The sequence below is a fragment of the Globicephala melas genome, chromosome 10, assembly GCF_963455315.2.
Source record: "Globicephala melas chromosome 10, mGloMel1.2, whole genome shotgun sequence".
Taxonomy (NCBI): Eukaryota; Metazoa; Chordata; class Mammalia; order Artiodactyla; family Delphinidae; genus Globicephala; species Globicephala melas.
In genome coordinates this window covers 30,483,611-30,507,462 of record NC_083323.1, presented here as the reverse complement: position 1 = coordinate 30,507,462, position 23,852 = coordinate 30,483,611, and the positions used below count along the sequence as shown (strand labels likewise).

At 38.6% G+C, this 23,852-nt stretch overlaps 1 protein-coding gene and 1 long non-coding RNA gene across 6 annotated transcripts in view; one reads left to right on the top strand and one right to left on the bottom strand.

Moving 5' to 3' along the window:
- Positions 1–5,059: 5,059 nt before the first annotated feature.
- The window catches only part of POC1B (POC1 centriolar protein B), a 140,763-nt gene continuing 121,970 nt past the window's right edge, over positions 5,060–23,852 (bottom strand). For 2 of the 5 annotated variants that reach the window (XM_030856418.3, XM_030856417.3), the window contains 2 exons: positions 9,985–10,203; positions 5,060–6,640 (listed from right to left, as the gene is read on the bottom strand). In XM_030856418.3, coding sequence (XP_030712278.1) covers positions 6,536–6,640; positions 9,985–10,203 — 324 coding nt within the window. In that variant the 3' untranslated portion in view covers positions 5,060–6,535. The remainder of the gene's footprint in view (positions 6,641–9,984; positions 10,204–23,852) is intronic. The other 3 variants (XM_060305625.2, XM_030856420.3, XM_030856416.3) reach the window with 2 other exon arrangements.
- Positions 7,874–10,783, top strand: LOC132597902 (uncharacterized). The gene is made up of 3 exons (XR_009565342.1): positions 7,874–8,721; positions 9,244–9,527; positions 10,103–10,783. It is a non-coding gene; the product is annotated as an uncharacterized lncRNA (long non-coding RNA).

Sequence of the window (23,852 nt, the reverse complement as noted above, 5' to 3'; positions counted from 1 at the left end):
GTAAGTTTATATCTAAGTTTATATTGTAACACCTGATTCATAACTAAGTGTTAAAGTGAAGCTATGAGATTTCTAATTATGTCTTTTTATGTCTGTGTATATTATACATATAACATATCTCTACCTCCAGAAAATATCAAAATTAAATTTATAGAAGAGCTTTGTTTGACTTGAAAGTAAGCACTTACAAATAAAATATTTCTAAATATAAAAGAAACTGGTCAGAATGAATTTGAGGGTCACATGATCTAAGAAATATCCAATATTAAGTTAATATCTGGTATTAAAGCTAGCTTAGGCTTGTTGGTTTATCAATATAGGTCTTTTATTGTACCTAGGTCTTTTATTGTACCTAGGTTAACTGAAGGTCAGTAAGGTCATGTTATTTCTGTTGGAGAGTTTGTCAGCAAGAAGAAAAAGTTAACTTGGTATATTTTCATAACTTGTAAAACAAAAGTAAATGAGGAGTTTTCAGGTGAACTCCTTAGGAATTATATTTGGGGTATGTCTGTCTAAAATAGTTTCTCCAGATTTCTGGTAACTTGAGTTTTGCTAAGTTAAATGATGGGAAATTATTGAATATCAAAGTCATTTCAAATAAGATAAAATACTGGAACATTAAATGCTAAGCAGGTCTAAAATTACCTACCTTTGTATCCTTATAAGAGGGAAAGAGGAAGGAAATTATGCTATGAGAAGATGTATGTTTCTGGAGGTTATGGATTTTTCCAATCAGGAAATGCTGGTATGACAGAGTTCACAATTACTTGCTGCTTGTCAGTTTTTGCTAGAGATTAAGGTTTTTAAGGGTTAAAGTGGTAATACGTAGTTAAAGCTACTAAAAGTGAGGGAAACATTTCAGTATGCAAGGAAAATAGGATGTGTGTCTTCAGTAAAAGAAGGTATGAGGCATGGAAATACCTTTTGTTAAGTGAGAAGAGTGATTTTTGTTCTAGAGCTTGTTCTTGATGGAAAAATACGGGACAAACGCATATGGATTCAGAAAGTCATGAAAGGTTTATGGAAAGGGAGCCCTGAAAAGTCGTTTTGTGCATGGTTAGGCTGAGATTAAATTTAATGAGGTAAATGGATTTTGTTAAGTGGGCTGGTGCAGGACTGGATTTGGTTCCTCTCTTTGTTAAGAGAACAAATTTTTCTTGGAATACTGCTTTTGTGTTCCTTTACCTTTAAGTGATTTGTATTTGCTTTTGAAATATTTTGTCACTTACGTTAAGTAAGTATTGTTAAAAAAAAAAAATAAGTATTGTTTCACAGTGACCTATGATCCTATTTGACCAAGTGTCTTGAAACCTTTTTGATATTTTTGACAGACTTCTCAAATATCAAATTTAATTGAAGTTCTTTTGACCTCCAGCCAACTCAGGGATGCCTCAGAGGAGCCCTGAGGCACCTTAGAGAAATGTTAAACTAATTAAGCTTATTTGGTGTGTTAAATTACTTGAAGCATTGTTAAATGATTGGAGACAAACCTTAGGTTATATTGTATGGGTAAATGTCATTAATATAGATATTCCAAAATTTATATGAAATTCCTAAAAATCTGATATGTCCTGTTATGTTATCAGTCATAATTCTATTTATTATCTCAAAATGTTGTATGTCACAAAAATATCCCAAGTTTCTTGTCAATTGCATTGTAATTAGATCTTTAGCAATACCATTTTAAATCTTTGTCATTTAAAAACAATCATTGTTTTACTCTGATTGTATAAAATATGAGGATCTTCAGGAAGATTCATAAAAAGGACTTTTTGATAAATTAAGGTTTCTGATAACTTTTATATCATACAACTGAACTGGGTAGGAAAGTTTAAAACTCTAATGAAAAAACCTGATGACTTCATCCAGATCAACAGGAATTAGTTACATGGGACTGAATGAACTGATACATAAGACAGTTTTATGACTCTCTGCTGAAATATACTGCCTTTTAATCTTTTCCAGAAAATCTTTCCTCTTATGCTGTGACCTGCAACAAGTTGATAAAGTATACTTTTGTAAATGATTGTGAAACATTTAGCTTTTTCTCTCTACCTGATTCTTCCAGAATTTGGCTTCTCCAGGTGGCTCCCCTGTGGACTTGATGGCTTATTGCAACCAGATTATAACTAGTTATGTTAATCATTGTTTTAATTTGCTCTCTTGTTGTTTTCAAATTATTTATACCTTGTGTCTCTCTCTGCTGTACTATGACCTTATTAATGTTACTAGCTATATTACTTATTCTGTCTATTTTATAGGATTGTTATCTCTTGCACTACCCAATGTATAACCAGGCCTCTGACAAAATTAATGATGGCTAAAAGTCTTGAGGTAGTTGATCATATATAACTCTACATAGAATAATTGTAATAGTGCATGCAACTCTAGATACGGGAAGAAGCAATAAAGGAAAACATTACCTGGATCATAATAGTCTAGTAAGACAGCTGATCCAGAGAATTTTAGAAGATCAATAGCCCTAATCCAAAAAATGAGCGGATTGAATAGCCTATCACACAATCTTCGCCTGATCTAGGAATGAGCCTTCCTAGCACTGTGGGACAAAATTGGTCATTAAATGCCTCCCAAACGGTGGTTGAATTTATGACCAAGAGGAAACGTTGTGGACATAGAATGTTACCAGCATTTCAGTAAACAAAGGATGCTGCAGCCACTGCAGCCACCAACTGTGCACCCTGAGGGGAATTCAGGATGGAGAAAAACAGGATACTGGCCCTAGATAGTTGAGGTGCATATCAAAGGAATAATTTCAATAAGTCCCGACTCTTGCATCTTCCCATACATGGAAAAGTGCTAAAATTCATTAACTTGAGATGTCTGGTTTTTCTCTAGCAGTAATCTTTTGATGTTCTGACTACCTGTTCTTGTTTGTTTTGTTTGTATTGTTTTGTTTGCAAAACTCCTTTATATCCTGGCTCCTGTCTTAACCTCTTTGTAAATAATCCCTCAGAGCTATCTGAGAAGCTGTATCTTGGGCTTAAGTGCTCAGTAAGCCCACTGGATAAAACATAATGCTCAACTTTTAGGTTGAGCATTTTTTTTGGACACCTATCTGTTGAGCTCAGCCTATGAACGAGGTACTGTGGTAGATGGGGAATATAAAGGTGACAGTGCTTGGTTTTTGAGAAGGTCGGTTCACAGTGGAAGAGGCAGGACTGTAACTGTTGCAACCTGTGTTGTACCAGAGCTATATACCAGAGGGAGTGAATGGAGGGTTACTATTCCATATAGGCTGGGGAAGAGCACCTCTGAAGAGGCAGAATGTGAGCAGGGCTGGAATGTTACGAGGGATACCTGGGGACAGAGCTCCAGGCAGAGGAAATGGCAAGTACAAATGCCCTCAAGTACAGATGCCCTTAGGTGGGAACCATTTTGCTTCTACGAAGGGAAGCAGAGAGGCCACTGCTGCCAGAGGGCAGTGAGTAAGGGTGACCCCCAAGGGGGAGGGGAGGTCTAAGGTAAAGAGGTTAGGAGCACATCACTACTGTCAAGTCTTGGGCTTTTACTCTAAGATGGGAAGTCCTGAAGGGTTTGGAGCTGAAGAGCCACATGTTTGAACTCGGGCTTTTCTTTTTTTTTTTAACACCTTTATTAGAGTATAATTGCTTTACAATGGTGTGTTAGTTTCTGCTTTATAACAAGGTGAGTCAGCTATACATATACACATATCCCCGTATCTCCTCCCTCTTGCGTCTCCCTCCCTCCCACCCTCCCTATCCCACCCCTCTAGGTGGTCACAAAGCACCGAGCTGATCTCCCTGTGCTATGCGGCTGCTTCCCACTAGCTATTTTACGTTTGATAGTGTATATATGTCCATGCCACTCTCTCACTTTGTCACAGCTTACCCTTCCCCCTCCCCATGTCCTCAAGTCCATTCTCTACATCTGTGTCTTTATTACTGTCCTGCCTCTAGGTTCTTCAGAACCATTTTTTTTTTTTTTTTAGATTCCGTATATATGTGTTAGCATATGGTATTTGTTTTTCTCTTTCTGACTTACTTCACTCTGTATGACAGACTTTAGGTCCACCCACCTCACTACAAATAACTCAATTTCGTTTCTTTTTATGGCTGAGTAATATTCCATTGTATGTATGTGCCACATCTTCTCTATCCATTCATCTGTCGATGGACACTTAGGTTGCTTCCATGTCCTGGCTATTGTAAATAGAGCTGCAGTGAAAATTGTGGTATGTGACTCTTTTTGAATTACGGTTTTCTCAGGGTATATGCCCAGTAGTGGGATTGCTGGGTCGTATGGTATGAAGTCAGGCTTTTCAAGAACCACTGTGGCCTGCTGTGCAAGGGTGACAGTGGGAGACAGTTAAGAGGCACTGCAGACATCCAGGTAAGAGATGATGGTGGCCTGGGTTTTGGTGGCTGATGGAGGTGTGAGAAATGATCAGGTGTTTCATATGTTCTCATGAGATTTGCTGAAGGAATGGGAGTGGAGAGTGAGACCAAGGATTTAAGGATAACTCTGAGGTCTTCAGCCTGAGCGCCTTGAAGGAGAGTTGCCATTTATGGAGATGGGAAGACGAGGGGAGGAGCTGGCTGTGGGTGGGGGTGAGGCGCAGCAGAGTTTGGCTGTGGACATATTCAGAGGCTGCCTGCCATGTTGTCCAAGTGGACATGTTGATCATGCAGTGAACATGCAGCTAGGACAGATGAGAGGCTGGCATCTGACGAAAAGAAGCCTCAAAAGCATAAAAGAGGTGTTGGGGGGCTTATAAAATAACCCTCCTGAAAAAGTGTCAAGGCTTTTAAACTTACATCATCACTGTTTTTATATCACTTATAAAGTTCTATGACTGTAAAAGGTGTGGCAATACCATGTTGCAGGAAGTGGCTATAGCTGGTCAGTGGTTTCTAAAGTGTGGGCCTGAGGCCAACAGCATTAAATCTCCCGTGAGCTTGTTAGAGATGCAGATTATTGGGCCTCACCAGACCAGACCTAGTGAATCATAAACCCGGGGCAAAGGGCCGGAACTGTTTTGACAACTTCTCCAGGAGATTGTTATGAAGGTTAAAGTTCAGTGAGCTAGATAAGAAGTTTAGCATTTCTAGATTTTAATCATTTAAAAAGAAACAACTTTTTTAAAGGTAAAATGTCTTTATTGTTTGAAGCATTAAAAAAGTAGATAAAAATTGGTATGACATTTCATTTCTTAGTCTTCTCAATGAGGTTATAAAAATACAGTGCCACTTAGTCTTATAAACTCTTGAATCTGTCTAGAAGTTCACACTTAGTATTATCTAAAAAGTCACTTAAAACACACGAGATGATAAAACAAAATCACCTCATAAATACAATCAAAATTGCTTTGAGAAATTTCTAAATATAGACTCCTAGATAAATAGGACTTTTTTCTTTTCCAAAGCATAGACAGTATTTTCCCCATGATATGCCTACAGGCATCATAAATGTGGACTGCCTTCTCCTACCTTCTGTTCTAGATATAGGTTAACAGAAATGCAAACTAAATTCAGTTTTTTTCAATTTAATCTCTTATTTTGTTTAAGATAAAATTCTTAATTTAAAACCAAGATCTTTTAGAATGCCTGGCTCATTTTCATTTTGTTTCAAATCACAATTCATTAAAAGGAAAATAGGAAGATGATGCAAATGTTCTTTATTCAGCTAAAAAATCACCCTAAACATTTCTGAAGAATGTGAACATACATGTGTGAATATTTTTAAATATTGCTGTTGCATCGTTCTGGGTTTTGAGGATTCTGCACTAACTTAATCTTCGTAAACTGAGATCACAGGTTTGGATACAACCCAAATCATTCAGTGCATTCATCTACGGAAGCAGATTTGTACACTTTACATATTTCTAACTCTTCTTTTAGGTTGGTCAAAGAATAAACAATGTATACCATAAATTAAATCGAAACCTCCTGCCGTATGTCCTGTATGTGCTGTTGCTAATTAAAATAAGTGTATTCTTGCTGTGGAAATTCTGCGGTTTGGGAGTTGTATGAGATCATCTTTTCAAGGCATAGGTAAAGAATTTTTTTTTTAACAGAAAGAAATACAAATCAGATCATTAATTCATTCTCTGCATACAAAATGCTGTTTTAGAGGTAAGTGAATTATTTCACCCCAAGGGTACTGTTTACACTAAAGAAGTACACCAGGTGTTTAAGGAATTGCCTGAACATGGTCAATTTGGAATAACAGTGAAATACAGAGATTTGACTACTGGCAGGATTTGGACTATTAATGAAAACTGACATTTAAAATAATATGGGGGAAAATACAGAGCCACTTGAACGTGTATCACTTTATTACTGCAATCATAAATGGTAATGATTTGAATTAGTCCTCGGCATTGATTTGTGTGTTTAAATTAGTCCTTAATTATGCCTTTTCTGCCTTTTGTTCACCCTTTTAAGAAATGCCATGATAATTAGCACATGGTTGTGTTGCATAAAGCATCTTGTACTACCTTCCTGAGTACGTGTACATGTGTTCATTTCTCGTGCCTCTGCTCATATCTTTCTATTCAACTTTTCTGTTGGATAGCATTGAAAAGCCTTTGCTGATTTTCAAGGCAGTCTTTCAGCTTATCCTCTGTCAAAGTCAGTCGCTGCTCCAGGATTGAAACAGTCTGCAAAAAAGGGGGACAAAATAATCAATGCCTGGTGACCTGGTGGTGAGGATGATGATGATAATCTCAGCATTGATCTTTTTCAGAACTGGAATGCCACCCTTCTGCCAGGAGGTTGGCTCAGAAATGAACCCTAGAACTTGCCCCACTTCTGTGCCCTAACACAAGGCAAAGCACTGTCAGGCAGTTTGAGGAAAAGAAAAAAAAGGAACCATTTGAGGAAAATGGAGTAAATGATCAAGCCTCTGTAGGCAATTCTGAAGTCTGATCTTCTAAAGCATCGCTGCCAGAGAACAGGCCACAGGAGGCATGTTAGGTAGTGTCACAGGTGACATGGAATGTGGGAGGTGGGGATGGAATGCCACATAACCCCACTGCTACTTAAATGGCATCACTGGTCCTTCTGTCACAATCAATCCATGATGGACCATACCTATATTACCCTAGACGGCTGGATACCTAGCTTACTTTGAAAATATAGTGACTGCTACCCCTTTCTGCACCCAGAAGATGACAGCAACTCCTAGGGTTGTTATGAAGACTGACTAAATGAAATACGGCACGTAAAATGCTTAAGCTGGTGCCTGCCACACAGGACTTCGTGAATCTTATTCTAACTCCTTCAGCTCGTGAGTATATAACTACACACACGCGTGCGACTACTTTTAAATCTAATTGTGATAGACTACTTCATCTTCAGTCTTTTATCTTTTAAATAAAACTATACGATAAAATAGATTCAGGAAGTTGCACAAAAAACATGTGGCACTTAATGAACTCTCACGAGAAAAGCACCCTTATGACCAACACCCAGGTCAAGAACTAGAACTCTGCCAGCCACCCCCGAGTGCCTCGCGTGCACCTTCCCCCATAACAGCCCCTATGCTGACCATTATAATAATCACTCTTCTGCAGGTCTTTATGGTTTTATCTTTCAAGTGTACATCCCTAGACACTATAACTATATCTTACCCATTTTCAAGATTTGATGTCATTTAAAGTCTTTTAATCTACAGATCCCTACTCTCTCCATTTATTTTCTTTATAATTTGTCTTTGGACAGGTTCAGGCCATTTGACCTGCAGCGCCTCTACCAGTCTGGATTTTAGGGACTGCGTACTCTGGGTACAGTTTAATCTGTTCTTCTACCCTCTGTATTTTATTTAAATTGGAAGCTGGATTCAAAGGCTTGGTAAGACTCAGGTTAGATCCCTTGGTAAGACTATTCTTTCTTTGGAGGGCACAATAATAACATTTGCTTCTTTTTCTGTGTTGTCAGTAGCTACTTAATGTCTAGATCTATCGATTCTTAGAGATTGCCAGTGATATTCTAATTCCATCATTTAAAAAATGTATTAGTTGGGATAATTTATACAAGACACTTCTCTCATATATTATTTGGTTACCTGGTAGTACAGTTCATATAGGAAAAGCAGCATAATAAATGCTTGGTTACAACTGATTCCCTACCAGCCTCTGAAGGCAATCAGTTTTAAAAAAAAAAAACTAATACTTTTTGCTCTCATATTCCATACTATAGATGATTCATTGAAATTAACGGCAATGCTGATAATACTTTCTACTATTTCTTGAGTGCCTACTATGTGCCAAGCATTTTGCCTGATACTTATCACAATGTAAGATGCAAAAGCTTTTGATATGTGTATCATCAACACCTTTAACCCTGGTTAACTCCTCACCTACCAACCATCTTAAAAGTTATAATGAGAAAGTGATACTACAATCTGTACTGAATTATAAGCACTGCCACTGGGTTAGGAGATGTTCAGTCATCTGTAATTAAAGTGAATCTGAATGTGTTTATTTTACTTGTTATTTGCCCACAGATTCACATTGTTCCCATTTTGCAAGTGTGCTGTGCCTGCTTTTAACTTTTCATATTTGAAGGAAAGTCAGTCCTTAAAAATTAAAAGTAAAAAATTACAGACTTTCAATAAAGTTTAAAGGGATCCATTTTAACCTTAAATCAGGAAAAAAGAAGGCAAAATGAGTCACGAAGCTGACAGAGTAGAAGATGGAAAGAGCCTAAAGAGGACTTGCCACCCAATGTGACAGTGCAGGTGAGGAAGCCAGGGCCCTGGGAAACAGGCCAACCAAAACTAAAGCTGGCATGAAGCTGAGAGAAAAACTGCCTTTTAAAGGAAAGGAAAGTCCGATAAACACAGTCACCTCTAGCACAATACTGCAAAGCAAAAATTGATGATTTTCCTATTATTTTCATTGAACAGATCTTACGACTCCAAGGTCTCACAAGGCTCGTTCTCACAATTTGTCATGACCCCCATCCACATCCCTTAACTCCAAGGCCCTGATCTAAAGGGTAAAATTTTTAATTACTGGCTCTTAACCCAAAATGGAACCTTAAAAGTCCGATGCCAGGGCCTTGAATTCTCTGGAGATGAGATCTGGACGTCTGGATGATTCTTAACTAACTGCCCTGGCGATTAGAATGTACAGCCAGTGTTGAGAATAAGAATTAGATGATTTCTATGCATGAGCAATTTCAACTTGAAATATTTATTCTGCAAAAGTAACTGACATCTTCTCTAGTTCACATTATAGCCTCTTTCTGTATAATTTAGGACAGTGTCTGATAAACAGAATGAGGATCCAGGGCAAAGAGGAACAATAAGAATTCTTCAAAGGAAACACTGAGCAGAACTGGAAGGGCAACCTCTGATGTATCCATCTTAATACACTGCTTCCATTAAATGACATCTGTATTTCCTGACCAAGAGTTGGAAGACCTTCGATATATTAAGATCCATGGTATCCCTTCTTGCAAAAGTATATTGGCATCAAAGGACTGCGTAATATTCTAAAAGGGGAATGTGGAAACCTCACCTCCAGAAGAACAGAGCATCATGTAAGGAGCTTTGGAATGAGGGAAGTTAAACATTGGACAGAGAGAACTTCTTCAGAGTGAAAAACTAAAGCAATGCCAAAATTTCATTCTAACCGAAATGATTAATCCCAATACATTTTTCTTATTGCCCTAAATATTTCTTTGATAATGTCCAAATCTGAATACATGGCATCAAAAATTCTTACGGCAAAACATTACTGTCCAAAATCAAATAATACATTTGTAGCATGAAGTACATGGTCTCCTCTATTCGCTTGTGGGCCTCAGATGCTAGAGTACAGTGTGTGTGTGTGCACACATGCATACGTGTATATGTGTGCATGGGCTCTGACTTTGCCTCCATAAGGTTTAGAGCGGCTCAGCACAGCAGGCACTGCTATATTAACTACCACCTTTGAGCTTGCCTTGCTAAGAAAGAAAAACTTCTTACAACCAAGTGAAAAGTGCGCCAACCCACCTGTGTCAAAACATTGAGCTGTTCCATGATATGCTCTAAGGCGTCGGTCACAGCGAGTGGTATGCTTCGCTGATTCTCAGAAGGGAGGTCACTCATTTCTTCTGTTTTCTTTTTCAAGGTTGTAGGTGAACATTCTGATGACATTAAAGAAGGGTTCAAGAAATATCCGCAGATCTCTTCACCCTTGTCTGGTAGAGTATGAACAGTGGTCTCCGTTGTCTTTGACACCATAGAAAAGATAGGAAGAGTTATATTTTCCAAACTTTAAAATGATATATATTAACGTTTTCAACATTCCTCTTTTAAAAGCCCAGGTTTCATTTAATTGTTCATCTTCAACTACAGCAAATTATGGAAATTACAATTATAAGAAGGAAAAAAAGGCTAAAAAAGGATGGACAAAATTCACGATTCTCCTTGATTTTGTTTTTCAATAAAATTGTATGTATCTGTCTGAAAGATCAGGTGTTCTACCATTAAAAAGGTGGTTACATGCTAATTCTTGATTTTTAAAAAGTCACATCCATTAAGGTGAGTATTATTTGATTTCTATGGGGAGGAGACAAGATGGCAGAGTAGAAGGACTTCAGCTTACCTCCCCTCATGAAAACACCAAAATCACAGCTAACTGCTGAACAACAATCGAAAAAAGATGAGAACCTACCAAAAAGATACTCTACATCCAAAGACAAAGAAGAAGCCACACAAGACAGTAGGAGGGGTGCATTCACAGTATAATCAAATCCCATAACCACCAGGTGGGTGACCCACAAACTGGAAAATAATTATATCACAGAGGTTTTCCCACAGGAGTGAGAATTCTGAGCCCCAGCCAGGGGGACTGGCATCAGGAGGAAGAGGAGCCCCCAGAGCATTTGGCTTTGAAGTCCAGCAGGGCTAGAGTGCAGGAGCTCCACAGGACTGGGGGAAACAGAGACTCCACTCCTGGAGGGCCCACACAAGGTTTCATGTGCACTGAGATACAGGGCAAAGCAGTGACTCCACAGGAGCCTGGGCCAGACCTACCTGCGGGTCTTGGAGGGTCTCCTGGGGAGGCGGGGGTTGACTTTGGCTCACTGTGGGGACAAGGATGACAGTGGTGGAGGCCCCGGGGAATATTCATCTGCGTGAGCTCTACTGGAGGTCACCATTTTGGCACTGAGACCTGGCCCCACCCAACAACCTGCAGGCTCCAGTGCTAGGATGCCACAGGCCAAACAACCAACAGGGTGGGAACACACCACCACCCATCAGCAGACAGGCTGCCTAAAGTCATCCTGAGCCCACAGCCATCTCTAAACACACCCCTTGACATGGCCTTGCCCACCAGTGGGAAAAGATGCAGTTCCACCCATCAGTGGGCAGGCACCAGTCCCTCCCACCAGGAAACCTGCACAGCCCCCTGGACCAACCTCACCCACCAGGGTGCAGACACCAGAAGGTAGAGGAACTACAAACCTGCAGTCTCAGAAACGGAGACTGCAAACACAGGAGTTAGATAAAACGAAATGGCAGGGAAATATGTTTCAGACAAAGGAACAAGGTAAAACCCCAGAAGAACAACTAAGTGAAGTGGAGATAGACAATCTTCCTGAAAAAAAAGAGTAATGATAGTAAAGACGATCCAAGATCTCACAAAAAGAATGAAGGCACAAGAAATGTTTAAAGAAGAGCTATAGAAGATTTAAAAATCAAAGAGGTGAACAATACAATAACTGAAATGAAAAATACTCTAGAAGGAATCAATTAACAGAATAAATGCAGAAGAACAAGTGAGCTGGAAGATATTGCTGGAGATCACTGTCATGGAACATATTAAAGAAAAAAGAATGAATAGGAATAAGGACACTCTCAGAGACGTCTGGAACAACATTAAACACACCAACCTTCACATTATAGGGGTCCCAGAAGGAGAAGAGAGAGAGAAAGGGCCTGAGAAAATATTTGAAGAGGTAATAGCCAAAAACTTATGTAACAGGGGAAAGGAAACAGTCACCCAAGTCCAGGAAGCACAGAGAGTTCCGTACAGGATAAACCCAAGGAAGAACACAGCAAGACACACATTAATCAAATTGACAAAAATTCAAGGCAAGGAGAAAATACTAAAAGCAACAAGGGAAAAGCAACATGTAACATACAAGGGAATCCCCATAAGGTTATCAGCTGACTTTTCAGCAGAAACTCTGCAGGCCAGAAGGGAGTGGCATGATATATTTAAAGTGATGAAAGGGAAAAACCTACAACCAAGAATACTCTACCCAGCAAGGCTCTGGTTCAGATTTGAGGAAGAAATCAAAAGCTTTACAGACAAGCAAAAGCTAAGAGAATTCAGCACCACCAAACCAGCTTTATGACACATGCTAAAGGAACTTCTCTAGGCAGAAAAGAAAAGGCCACAACTAGAAATGAGAAAATTACGAATGGGAAAGCTCACTGATAAAGGCAAACGTAAAGGTAAGAAGTCATCCACATACAAATATGATATCAAAACCAGCAATCACGAGGAGAGTACAAATGCAGGATATATTGGAAATGCATTTGAAATTAAGAGACCAGCAACTTGAAACAATCTTGTGTGTGATATATACATATATACACACACACACACACACACACACACACCCCTATATCAAAACCTCACGGTAACTGCAAACTGAAAATCTACAGTAGATACACCACACAAAAGAAAAAGCAATCCCAACACAATACTAAAGTTAGTCATCAAATCACAAGAAGAGAAGAGGAAGGGAAGAAAAAAGACCTAGAAAACCAAATCCAAAACAATTAACAAAATGGCAATAAAAACATACATATAATTACCTTATACATAAACGAATTTAAGGTTCAAACCAAAAGACATAGACTGGCTGAACAGATACAAAAACGAGACCCATATATATGCTGTCTACAAGAGACCCACTTCAGATCTAGGGACACATACAGACTGAAAGTGAGGAAATGGAAAAAGGTATTCCACGCAAATGGAAATCAAAAGAAAGCTGGAGTAGCAATACTCATATCAGAAGAAACAGACTTTGAAATAAAGACTGTTACAAGAGACAAGGGCAGTACATGATGATCAAGGGATCAATCTGAGCAGAAGGTATAACAATTGAAATATATATACACCCAACATAGGAGCATCTCAATATATAAGGCAAACACTAACAGCCATAAAAAGAGAAACTGACAGTAACACAATAATTGGGTGGGGGGGTCTTTAACACCCCACTTACATCAATGGACAGATCCAGACAGAAGATCAATAGGGAAACACAGGCCTTAAATGACATGTTAGACCAGATAGACTTAATTGATATTTATAGTGCCTTCCATTCAAAAGCAGCAGAATAGACATTCTTCTCAAGTGCACATGGAACATTCTCCAGGATAGATTACATGCTGGGCCACAAAGCAAACCTTGGTATATTTAAGAAAATGGAAGTCATATCAAGGATCTTTTTTGACCACAACGCTATGAGATTAGAAATCAACTACAAGGAAAAAAACTAAAAAACACAAACACGTGGAGGCTAAACAATATGCTACTAAACAACCAATGGATCACTGAGGAAATCAATAAATACCTAAAGACAAATGAAAATGAAAGCACGATGTTCCAAAACCTGTGGGATGCAGCAAAAGCAGAGAAATTTACAGTGATACAGTCTTACCTCAGGAAACAAGAAAAATCTCAAATAAACCTAACCTTACACCTAAAGCAACTAGAGAAAGAACAACAGACAAAACCCAAAGTTAGTACAAGGAAAGAAATAAAGATCAGAGGAGAAATAAAAAAATAGAGACAAAGAAAACAATAGAAAAGATCAATGAAACTAAAAGCTGGTTCTTTGAAAAGATAAATAAAATTGATAAACCTTCAGCCAGACTCCTAAGGAAAAAAAAGGAGAGACCTCAAATCAGTAAAATTCGAAATGAAAAAGTTGTTACAACAGACACCACAGAAATACAAAGGATCATGAGAGACTACTACAAGCAACTCTATACCAATAAAATGGGCAACCTAGAAAAAATGGAAAAATCCTTAGGTATAATATTCTAAGACTGAACCAGAAAGAAATAGAAAATATAAACAGACCAATCACAAGTACTGAAATTGAAACTGTGATTAAAAATCTTCCAACAAAGAAAAGTCCAGAATCAGATGGCTTCACAGGTGAATTCTATCAAACATTTAGAGAAGAGTTAATACCTGTCTTTCTGAAACTATTCTAAAAAATTGAACAGTATAGAGGTTCCTTAAAAAACTAAAAACAGGGCTTCCCTGGTGGTGCAGTGGTTGAGAGTCCGCCTGCCAATGCAGGGGACACGGGTTCGTGCTCCGGTTCAGGAAGATCCCACATGCTGCAGAGCGGCTGGGCCCATGAGCCATGGCCACTGAACCTGCACTTCTGGAGCCTGTGCTCCGCAACGGGAGAGGCCACAACAGTGAGAGGCCCACTTACCGCAAAAAAAACAAACAACAAAAAAAAACAACTAAAAACAGAACTGCCATATGACCCAGCAATCCCACTCCTGGGCATATATCTGGAGAAAACCATAATTCAAAAAGATACATGCACCCCATTGTTCATTGCAGCACTATTTACAATAGCCAGGACACGGAAGCAACCTAAATGTTCATCGACAGATGAATGGGTAAAGATGTGGTACAGAAGATGTGGTACATATATACAATGAGATATTACTCAGACATAAAAAAGAATGAAATAATGCTATTTGCAGCAACATGGATGTACCTAAAGATTATCATACTAAGTGAAGTAAGTCAGACAGAGAAGGATAAATATATGGTATCACTTATATGTGGAATCTAAAAGGATGATACAAGTGAACTTAATTACAAAAGAGAAACAGACTCACAGACTTTGAAGACAAACTTATGGTTACCAAAGGGGACAGGTCAGGGGGAGGGGATAAATTAGGAGTTTTGGATTAACATCTACACACTACTATATATAAAATAGATAATCAACAAGGACCTACTTATAGCACAGGGAATTCTACTCAATATTCTGTAAAAACGTATATGGGAAAAGAATCTGAAAAAGGAGATACATATATATATATATATATATGTGTGTGTGTGTGTGTGTATATATATATATATATATATATGTATAGCTGAATCACTTTGCTGTACACCTGAAAGTAACACAACATTGTAAATCAATTATACCCCAATATAAAATTAAAAACTATTACTTGAAAAAATGAAAATAATAAGCATTGGTGGAGAAATTGGAACCCTCATGCATTGCTGTGGGAATATAAAATGGTCACCTGATTGGAAAACAGTTTGGCTATTCCTCAAAAGGTTACAACAGAGAATTAGCATACAATCTAGTAATTCCACTCCTGAGTATATATCCACAAGAACTGAAAGCAAGGACTTGAACAGATACTTGTACACCAATATTCATAGTGGCATTAGTCACAATAGTCAAAAGATAAAAACAACCCAGTACCAATCAACAAATAAATGTATAAACAAAATGTGGTACACATACAATTGAATATTATTTAACCATAAAAATAAATAGAATTCTACTACATGCTACAACATGGATTAACCTTGAAAACATACTAAGTGAAAACAAACAAGACAGAAAAGAAAATACCATATGATTCCATTAATATGAGGTACCTGGAATAGGCAAATTCAGAGAGAGTATAGGTTACCATGAGCTGGGGGGGAGAAGAAACATGGAGCTTATGTACCCATTGCTTAATGAGGACAGAGTTTCTGTTTGAAATGATGACAAAGATCTCAAAATAGTGGTGATGGGTACATAACATCGTGAATACTTAATGCCAGGGAACTGTACACTTAAAAATGGTTAAAATGGTCAATTTTACAATATGTATATTTTACCACAATAAAACAAATAAGCCCTCCGAACATATAGCAATAAAAATCTAAAAATAAAATTAAGAAAACAACTCAGTCTTCATGAGCATCAAAAAGAATAAAATGTTTAGGAATAAATTTAACAAAAACAGTGCAAGGCTTATATACCAAAAACTACAAATAAACCATCAATGAAAGAAATTAAAGACCTAAATAAATGAAAAGACATTCCATACCCCATGTTCATGGAACGTAAGACTTAATATTGTTAAGATGGCAATATTCCCCAAATTGATATATACAGGTTCAATCCAATCCCCATCAAAATCCCAGCTGCCTGTTTAAAAGAAATTGACATGCTGGTCTTAAAAGGCATATAGAAATGCAAGGAACCCAAAATAGCCAAAAGAATATTGAAGGACACAGTTCAAGACTCACATTTCCCAGTTTCAAAATTCACTACAAAACTACAGTAATCAAGACAGCATAGGACTGGTATAAGGACAGACATATAGATCAATGGAATAGATAGACCTTTCCATATACGGTCAATTGATATTTGACAAGGTTGCCAAGATAATTTAATGGAAAATAATAGTCTTTTTCAAGAAACTGTGCTGGAAAAACTGTGTTTTTAAATTCAAAAGAATGGATTTGGGCCCCTACCTCACACCATGTACAGAATTAACTCAAAATGGATCATAAAGTTAACTACAGGAGCTAAAACAATACAAATCTTAGAAGACAACATAGGAGTAAATTTTCCTCACCTTGGATTAGACTGAAGCTTCTTAGATACAATACCAAACTAACAAATGACAAAATAAATAACAAATTGGACTTTATCAAAACATAAAAACTTTTGTGCTTCAAAAGACAACAAGAGGGACTTCCCAGTGGTCCAGTAGCTAAGACTCCATGCTCCCAATGCAGGGGGCCCGGGTTCGATCCCTGGTCAGGCGGCTATATACCACGTGCCGTAACTAAGAGTTTGCATGCCACAATGAAGACCCCGCACACAGCAAAGAAGATCTCGCATGTCTCAACTAAGACCCGGCGCAGCCAAACAAATATTTTTTAAAAGTAGGTAACAAGAAAGTGGGAACAAATCTCACAGAATTGGGGAAAATATTTGCAAATCATGTATTTGATAAGAGACTTGTGTGAGAACATATAAAGAATTCTTACAACTCAACAATAAAAAGACAACGCAGGGGCTTCCCTGGTGGCGCAGTGGTTGAGAGTCCACCTGCCGATGCAGGGGACACGGGTTCGTGCCCCGGTCCGGGAAGATCCCACATGCCACGGACTGGCTAGGCCTGTGAGCCATGGCCGCCGAGCCTGCGCGTCCGGAGCCTGTGCTCCGCAATGGGAGAGGCCACAACAGTGAGAGGCCCGTGTACCTCAAAAAAACAAAAACAAAAACAAAAAAAAACCAATTAAAAATGATCAAAGGATTTGAATAGACATTTCTCTGAAGAAGATGATACACAAATGGCCAATAAGCACATAAAAAGGCGCTCAGTATCATTAGTTATCAGGGAAATGCAAATCAAAACCACAATGAGATACCAATTCATACCCATTAGGATGACTAAAATAAAAAAGAAAGAATATAACAAGTGTTGAAGATGTAGAGAAACTCGAATCCTCATACATTGCTGGTGGGATTGTAAAATGATGCAGTCACTTTGGAAAACAGTTTGGAAAAATTCCTCAAAACATTAAACATTGAATTACTATGACCCAGTGATTCCACTCCTTGGTATATGCCCAAGAGAAATGACATCCTTTACATATATCCACCTAAAACTTGTACATGAATACACAGCAGCATTATTTAGAATAGCCAATAAAATGGAAACAACCTATATACATCAGAATGTTGTGATAATTAATGGAAATTCAAAATGTGGTATTATCCTTACAATGGATATCAGTTACCCACAAAAAAAGAATGAAGTACTGATACATCCTACAACACGATGAACCTTGGAAACAGTAGGCTGAGTTAAAGAAGCCATACACAAAGGCCACATATTATGTGATTCCATATGTATGAAATAGTCAGAATAGACAAATACAGGAAGACAGACTGAGATTAGTGGTTGCCAGGGGCTGGGAGGAGGGAAGAATGGGCAGAGGTCGGTAATGGGTATGTGAGTGATGAAAATACTCTAAAATTATTTTTGGAGTGATTAAATATTCTAAAATTAGACAGCACTGATGGTTGCACAACTTTGTGAATATTCTAAAAATCATTAAATTGTACTCTTTAAAATGGCAAGTTTTCTAGTATGTGAATTACCTCATTAAAGCTATTTTAAAAACAAAGAATCCAAATATATGCATCACAGAAATCACAGAATTTTTAAAAATTTTAATCAGTTTTTCATTCCTGGTTGTCACTGGCATATGCGAGTTCCAGACAGAAGGCACCTCAAACATGGCAAGTATACTTCTAATGATGATGGTGGTGGTGGTGAGGATGATGGTGACAATTAGCAAGTACAGAGCTTACTGTGTACTTGGCATTGTTTCAAGCGCTTTACACATGTTAACTGGTTTAATCTTCACAATAACCCGATCAGGTATGTTCTGTTCTACTATTATTCTCATTTTTCAAACTAGGAAACAGAGATACAGAGAGACTAAATAACTCGCCCAAGCTCACACAGGTGGGAAAGGTGTATGAAACATAACCAATCATAGATCTAAGAGAAGCCAAAGCACTCTGGGTATTGTAACCTTGGGATCAAAGCCACTGTTCTCCATGATCTTCCCAACCATTTTTAGGAAGATGAAAACTTTCAAATTTCCCTCTGTCATAATCTTACTAATTCATCATCTGTTGAAAATAATAAAAACAAACTCAAAATCCACCACCCCCAGTTCAAACTTATTTTAAAATATGCAGAAAACACATCTTATTACTCCTACCCAGCTGAGTGTATCTGCTCAGGTTCTTTTTGTTTGTTCACTTAACAGATACTTCTGGAGCCTCGCTCTGTGTGAGGCGCAGTTCTCAATGGTGAGAACCCAGCAGTGGGTGGCAGGCCCCAAGACTCTGCTCTCCTAAAGCGTATGTTCTGGTACCTTCAGTCATTTGGTACCTTATCTTTTCTACTTTTGTTCTGTTGCATACCAGCCTATGTTCATCTCCAAAACCATCCTGGTCTCTGAGCAGTTATGCTCTGTACCCACAGTTTTCCACCTTTGTGATATAACTGACGATATTAGGGTCTGAACCTAAAATACCTGAATGAAAATGACTTTTTTGGGCAGAAAGCACTCATTAAAATCCACACCCCCCAAAGAATCCTATTACTAATGCTTTGAATTACTTAACTCTGTGTGATGAAGAAAATCTAAAACTGTCCTTGAAATGTTCAGAAGCAAAACTAGCAATCATAGATCACAGAACAAGTTCACATAAAGGATTTTTAATGCCACTCATTAGCTGGGCCCAGAAGCACCTATGACCTACTTATTCATGTCGTGAGCTAAGGGAACTTAGAAAACAACCTACAGCACTTATCTACCGGGGTCCCCAGCTATTGGCTGGTGGCAAACAATGAAATGAAAGCAGTGTAAAAGTGAGTATGGAATATCTGAAGAATTCACCAAGAAGTCCTGTCTCACAATCACAGTCTGCATTCCTGGTCCTAGGCAGCCACCTCTGACTGGGGACATTGTATGGATGGCCATGCACAGCCATCCTCACCTTAAATAATTCCTGCTCAAAAGACAGACTTTTTTTTTTTTTTAACGCTGCTTCTGCTGTGCCTTCTCTGCCCTCCTAGCATGACTGAATCTTTTTTGATCTCCAAATTTCAGCTTAATTGTCACATCTTCAGAAAAGTAGTCCCTGACCACCCTAATGAAGGTGGTCTGTCTACTGGCTACCATGGCCTCCTGATTCTTCCATAACTGATCAGAGTTGTCTTTTCCTTCTCTATTGTCTGTCTCCCTCACTAGACTGTGCTATGCCTACTCTTCTGACCACTGTACCCCCTGGATTTAGCAGAAACATAAATATTTTTGAATATGTTAACCACTCACATGCAGAGTTTATCACCGTTCTCACAGATGGAAACCAAACTCTCTATGACCAGGACAGTCTTTTTTACACGGATCACAACATACCTAAGTATGTACACACATGGTCGCAAATATAACTAATTATAGTAGCAGCTCTGGCCCTTCGTGGGAAAAGCCTCAATCTAATTAACGAATTGGTCATCGAACCCTGGGGGATTCCAGTCAGGGTGGTTAGTGAAAAAGGGCAGTAGGAGATGGGCAAAGAAAGATTTAAGGCCGTAGACAGTCTAGGCAGAAAAAGATCCCAATAACCTTAACAATAGTTTTCTTGTTTGGGACCCCCCCCCAAAAAAAAATATATATATACTATCATATGACACATAAAAATGAATAGAAAAGGGAAAAGGGTATGGGCAGAGAGACAAAAAAAGTACGAGATCTCCATCCCACATTAGCCAACTGACAGATCTGTTCTCTGGTCTCTAAGCTATTTGGACCTAGATATGAGCAGATTCTTTCCCACCGACCAAGCCTGCCTTTGCTTCCTGTTTGTACAGGAAAAGAACAAGATGCACAGCTTGGGGAAGTTTCAATGCTCTCATTCATAAAATTTTAAAAAAAATGAAAAGGGAAAAAATATATTTAAGATTCTGGGTTATTAAAAGTCTAGCAAATGAGGCTGCAGTACCTGCTTGCTCCCAGTACACTGAGGTCCTCTCCTACTTCAGAGTTGCTAATATTCATTTTTTGGGTGAATGCTTACTGAACACTGACATCATACTAAGCATTTACCAATGTTAAATGTGAGTACAATGTGATACCAGCAATCAAGGAGGAGTCTCTATTATGGGGAGAGAATTAAGACAGAGCAAGGCTCGGATCCCCTGCAGTGCCTGGCATATACCGGCAGTGAATAAGCAAGAAACACAAGCAAATGACTGTAAGAACAGAACAAATGCTTTGGAAGTCCATAAAAGGAAGAAATCACGCATGTTCCCTTACCTCTTACTTTCTTTGCAGACACTTGAAGTACAGCAGGGTAACAATGACATTCATTGATTGATTCAGCAAATGAAGGCCTCCTATACTTAGGCATTAAAGCTACAGCAAAGAACAAATCAGATATGGTACCTTCCTTCAGGAGCTTACAGTTCTCCAGGGAAGCAATTCCTTCAAATGGATGGCAGGGCAGTTACCACGCTTAAGTTCTCCTTGGATAAACTCATGGTTGCCATCTCAAAGATGGGAAATACAGCCTCACCAAGTGCACAGAATGAATGTGTGTGGCTAAGAAATCCTTCTCTCTACAGGTTAAAAGGCTCCACTTTCCCTCTGAACATACAAAATAGAGTAAAAAATACAGAGTTGACTGATGCAAACTACTTTGATAGTCCTGAGAGCTATATATAAAACCTGTCACATTCTGGGGACAAACGACTCTTAACAGGTTGTTTAAATGCCATGATTGATTTTAATGCATAAAGTTTCATTTGTCACATTAGAGAATGAATTCTTTTAATGCATCAACAGAAAGTGAAAACTGTGGCATCTGCAAGTAAATTTTTATTGGGAAGTTAACCATTCAACAATGCAATCAAGGTCTACACATTTCAACTACTACTATTTATATCATTAACAGTGAGACATTCAAGACACTGTGGCGCCCAATTACATACGGAAGCTCATGCATTATATTTATTCTCTTTCTTCCTCGCCTCTTCTCTCCCCCTCCTACTACCCTTCCTTCTTACCCACTCAACTGCCTGGGCTGGCAAGTCAGAACTAATCACTGGCACCACTTCACTCTCGAGGAGGCAAAAGACCTGTACTCTGAAAACTACAAGACGCGGATGAAAGAAATCAAAGATGACACAGACAGATGGAAAGATATACCACGTTCTTGGACTGGAAGAATCAATATTGTCAAAATGACTATACTACCCAAGGTAATCTATAGAGTCAGTGCAATCCCTATCAAATTACCAATGGCATTATTCACAGAACTAGAACAAATAATTTTTAAATTTGTGTGCAACACAAAAGACCCAGAATAGACAAAACAATCTTGAGAAAGAAGAACAGAGCTGGAGGAATAATGCTCCCTGACGTCAGTCTATACACAAAGCTACAGTCATCAAAACACTATGGTACTGGCACAAAAACAGAAATAGAGATGAACGGAACAGGATAGAAAGCCCAGAAATAAACCCACGCACTTATGGTCAATTAACCTACAACAAAGGAGGCAAGAATATACAATGAAGAAAAGACAGTCTCTTCAATAAGTGGTGCTGAGAAAACTGGACAGCCACATGTAAAGGAGTGAAATTAGAACATTCTCTAACACCATACACTCTCATAAGTCTTTGTTGATGCCATTAGTAGAGCATTCATCACTTCTCATTATATTTGTGCTTTCATGTCTAATATTCCCTACCAGGTCATGGGGATTACTCTCGAGGGTAGGAGCCATAACTTGGTCATCTTTCTTCCTCAGGTGCCTAGCATAGTGCATGAGACACATACAGGGCTTAACATTTGTTGAACTGAATTCAACTGACCGTCCTGCATCTGCTGAGCCATCCTCAAAATGTAAATATTAATAATTTGACAGTATTTGGAGAGAACTATTGATATAAACTCAAAGTCAAGCCAGTACGATTCTCTACTAAAAATTACTATCTTAAAGTCTTCCTCAAAGGCACAATGAGGGAGCAATGGAAGCATTTATCACTTAACTGCAAATCACTTCTTGATTTTTATCCCCCAAAAGTATATTTGATGGTTTCTGGTGAAATAGCATAAGGATCTTCTGACAAGTGTGAACATGCAAAAGGAGGTACTTCAGGTGTACAGATAAGCAGTGACCTGAACTGCAGATACATATTTAATAAATGGGTTAAAATAAGTCAGTTTGGGCTTATACTTAACATTTCTAGTTTTGATTTAATTCTGTAAGTAGAGAACAAAACAGACCAAAGTCAGCAAAGTCTATCCCAAAGTGGTCTTGATCCCTCTAGCTAAAGTGAGTTTCCCATCACTGAAGGTTCTAAAGTAGACTAGGGATGATCACTTATCAGGGATACTGTGAGAAGTATACAAACATCGGATCAGGAAATGCAAACTGAATGCCCTTTAAAAGTCTGTTCCATTCCTGACATTCTGAGATTTTTTTTTTTTTTTCCTGCGGTACGCGGGCCTCTCCCTGCCGTGGCCTCTCCCGCTGCGGAGCATAGGCTCCGGACGCGCAGGCTCAGCGGCCATGGCTCATGGGCCCAGCCGCTCCGCGGCATGTGGGATCTTCCCGGACCGGGGCACGAACCCGCGTCCCCTGCATCGGCAGGTGGACTCTCAACCACTGCGCCACCAGGGAAGCCCCTGAGATTTTTTAAATCACTACACACACACACACTCTCTTATAAAATGCCTGCCTGAAACAGACTAGGATAACAAAAAATACCTTTTGCCTGGACAAAAATAAAAGCAATTTCAAAGAAAGAATGGGTCATTTATCTTCAACAATAACAATTAGAATAGGGATTAGAAACTCCAATAATCTTTATATGGGATATAAAACAATGAAGACATACCATTTATTCAAACAAAATTGTTTTTACTTAGCACCTACGTGCCAGGAAAATTCTAGGTGCCAGAGATATAGGAGTATATTAGTTTCCTACCACTGCTGTAACAAATTACCACAAGTTTAGTGGCTTAAACCAACACAAATTTACTTACTATCTTGAAGTTCTGAAGGTCCAAATAGATCTTATGGGGCTAAAATCAAGGTGTCAGCAGAGCTGTGTTCCTTCTGGAGGCTCTAGGGGAGAATCTGTCCTGGCCTCTTCCAGCTCCTGAGGCTGCCTACATTCATGGCTCTAGGCTGCATCACTCCAATCTCTACTCCTCTGATTCCTATGGCTCCCTCTTCCCCTGTAAGGACCATTGTGACTGT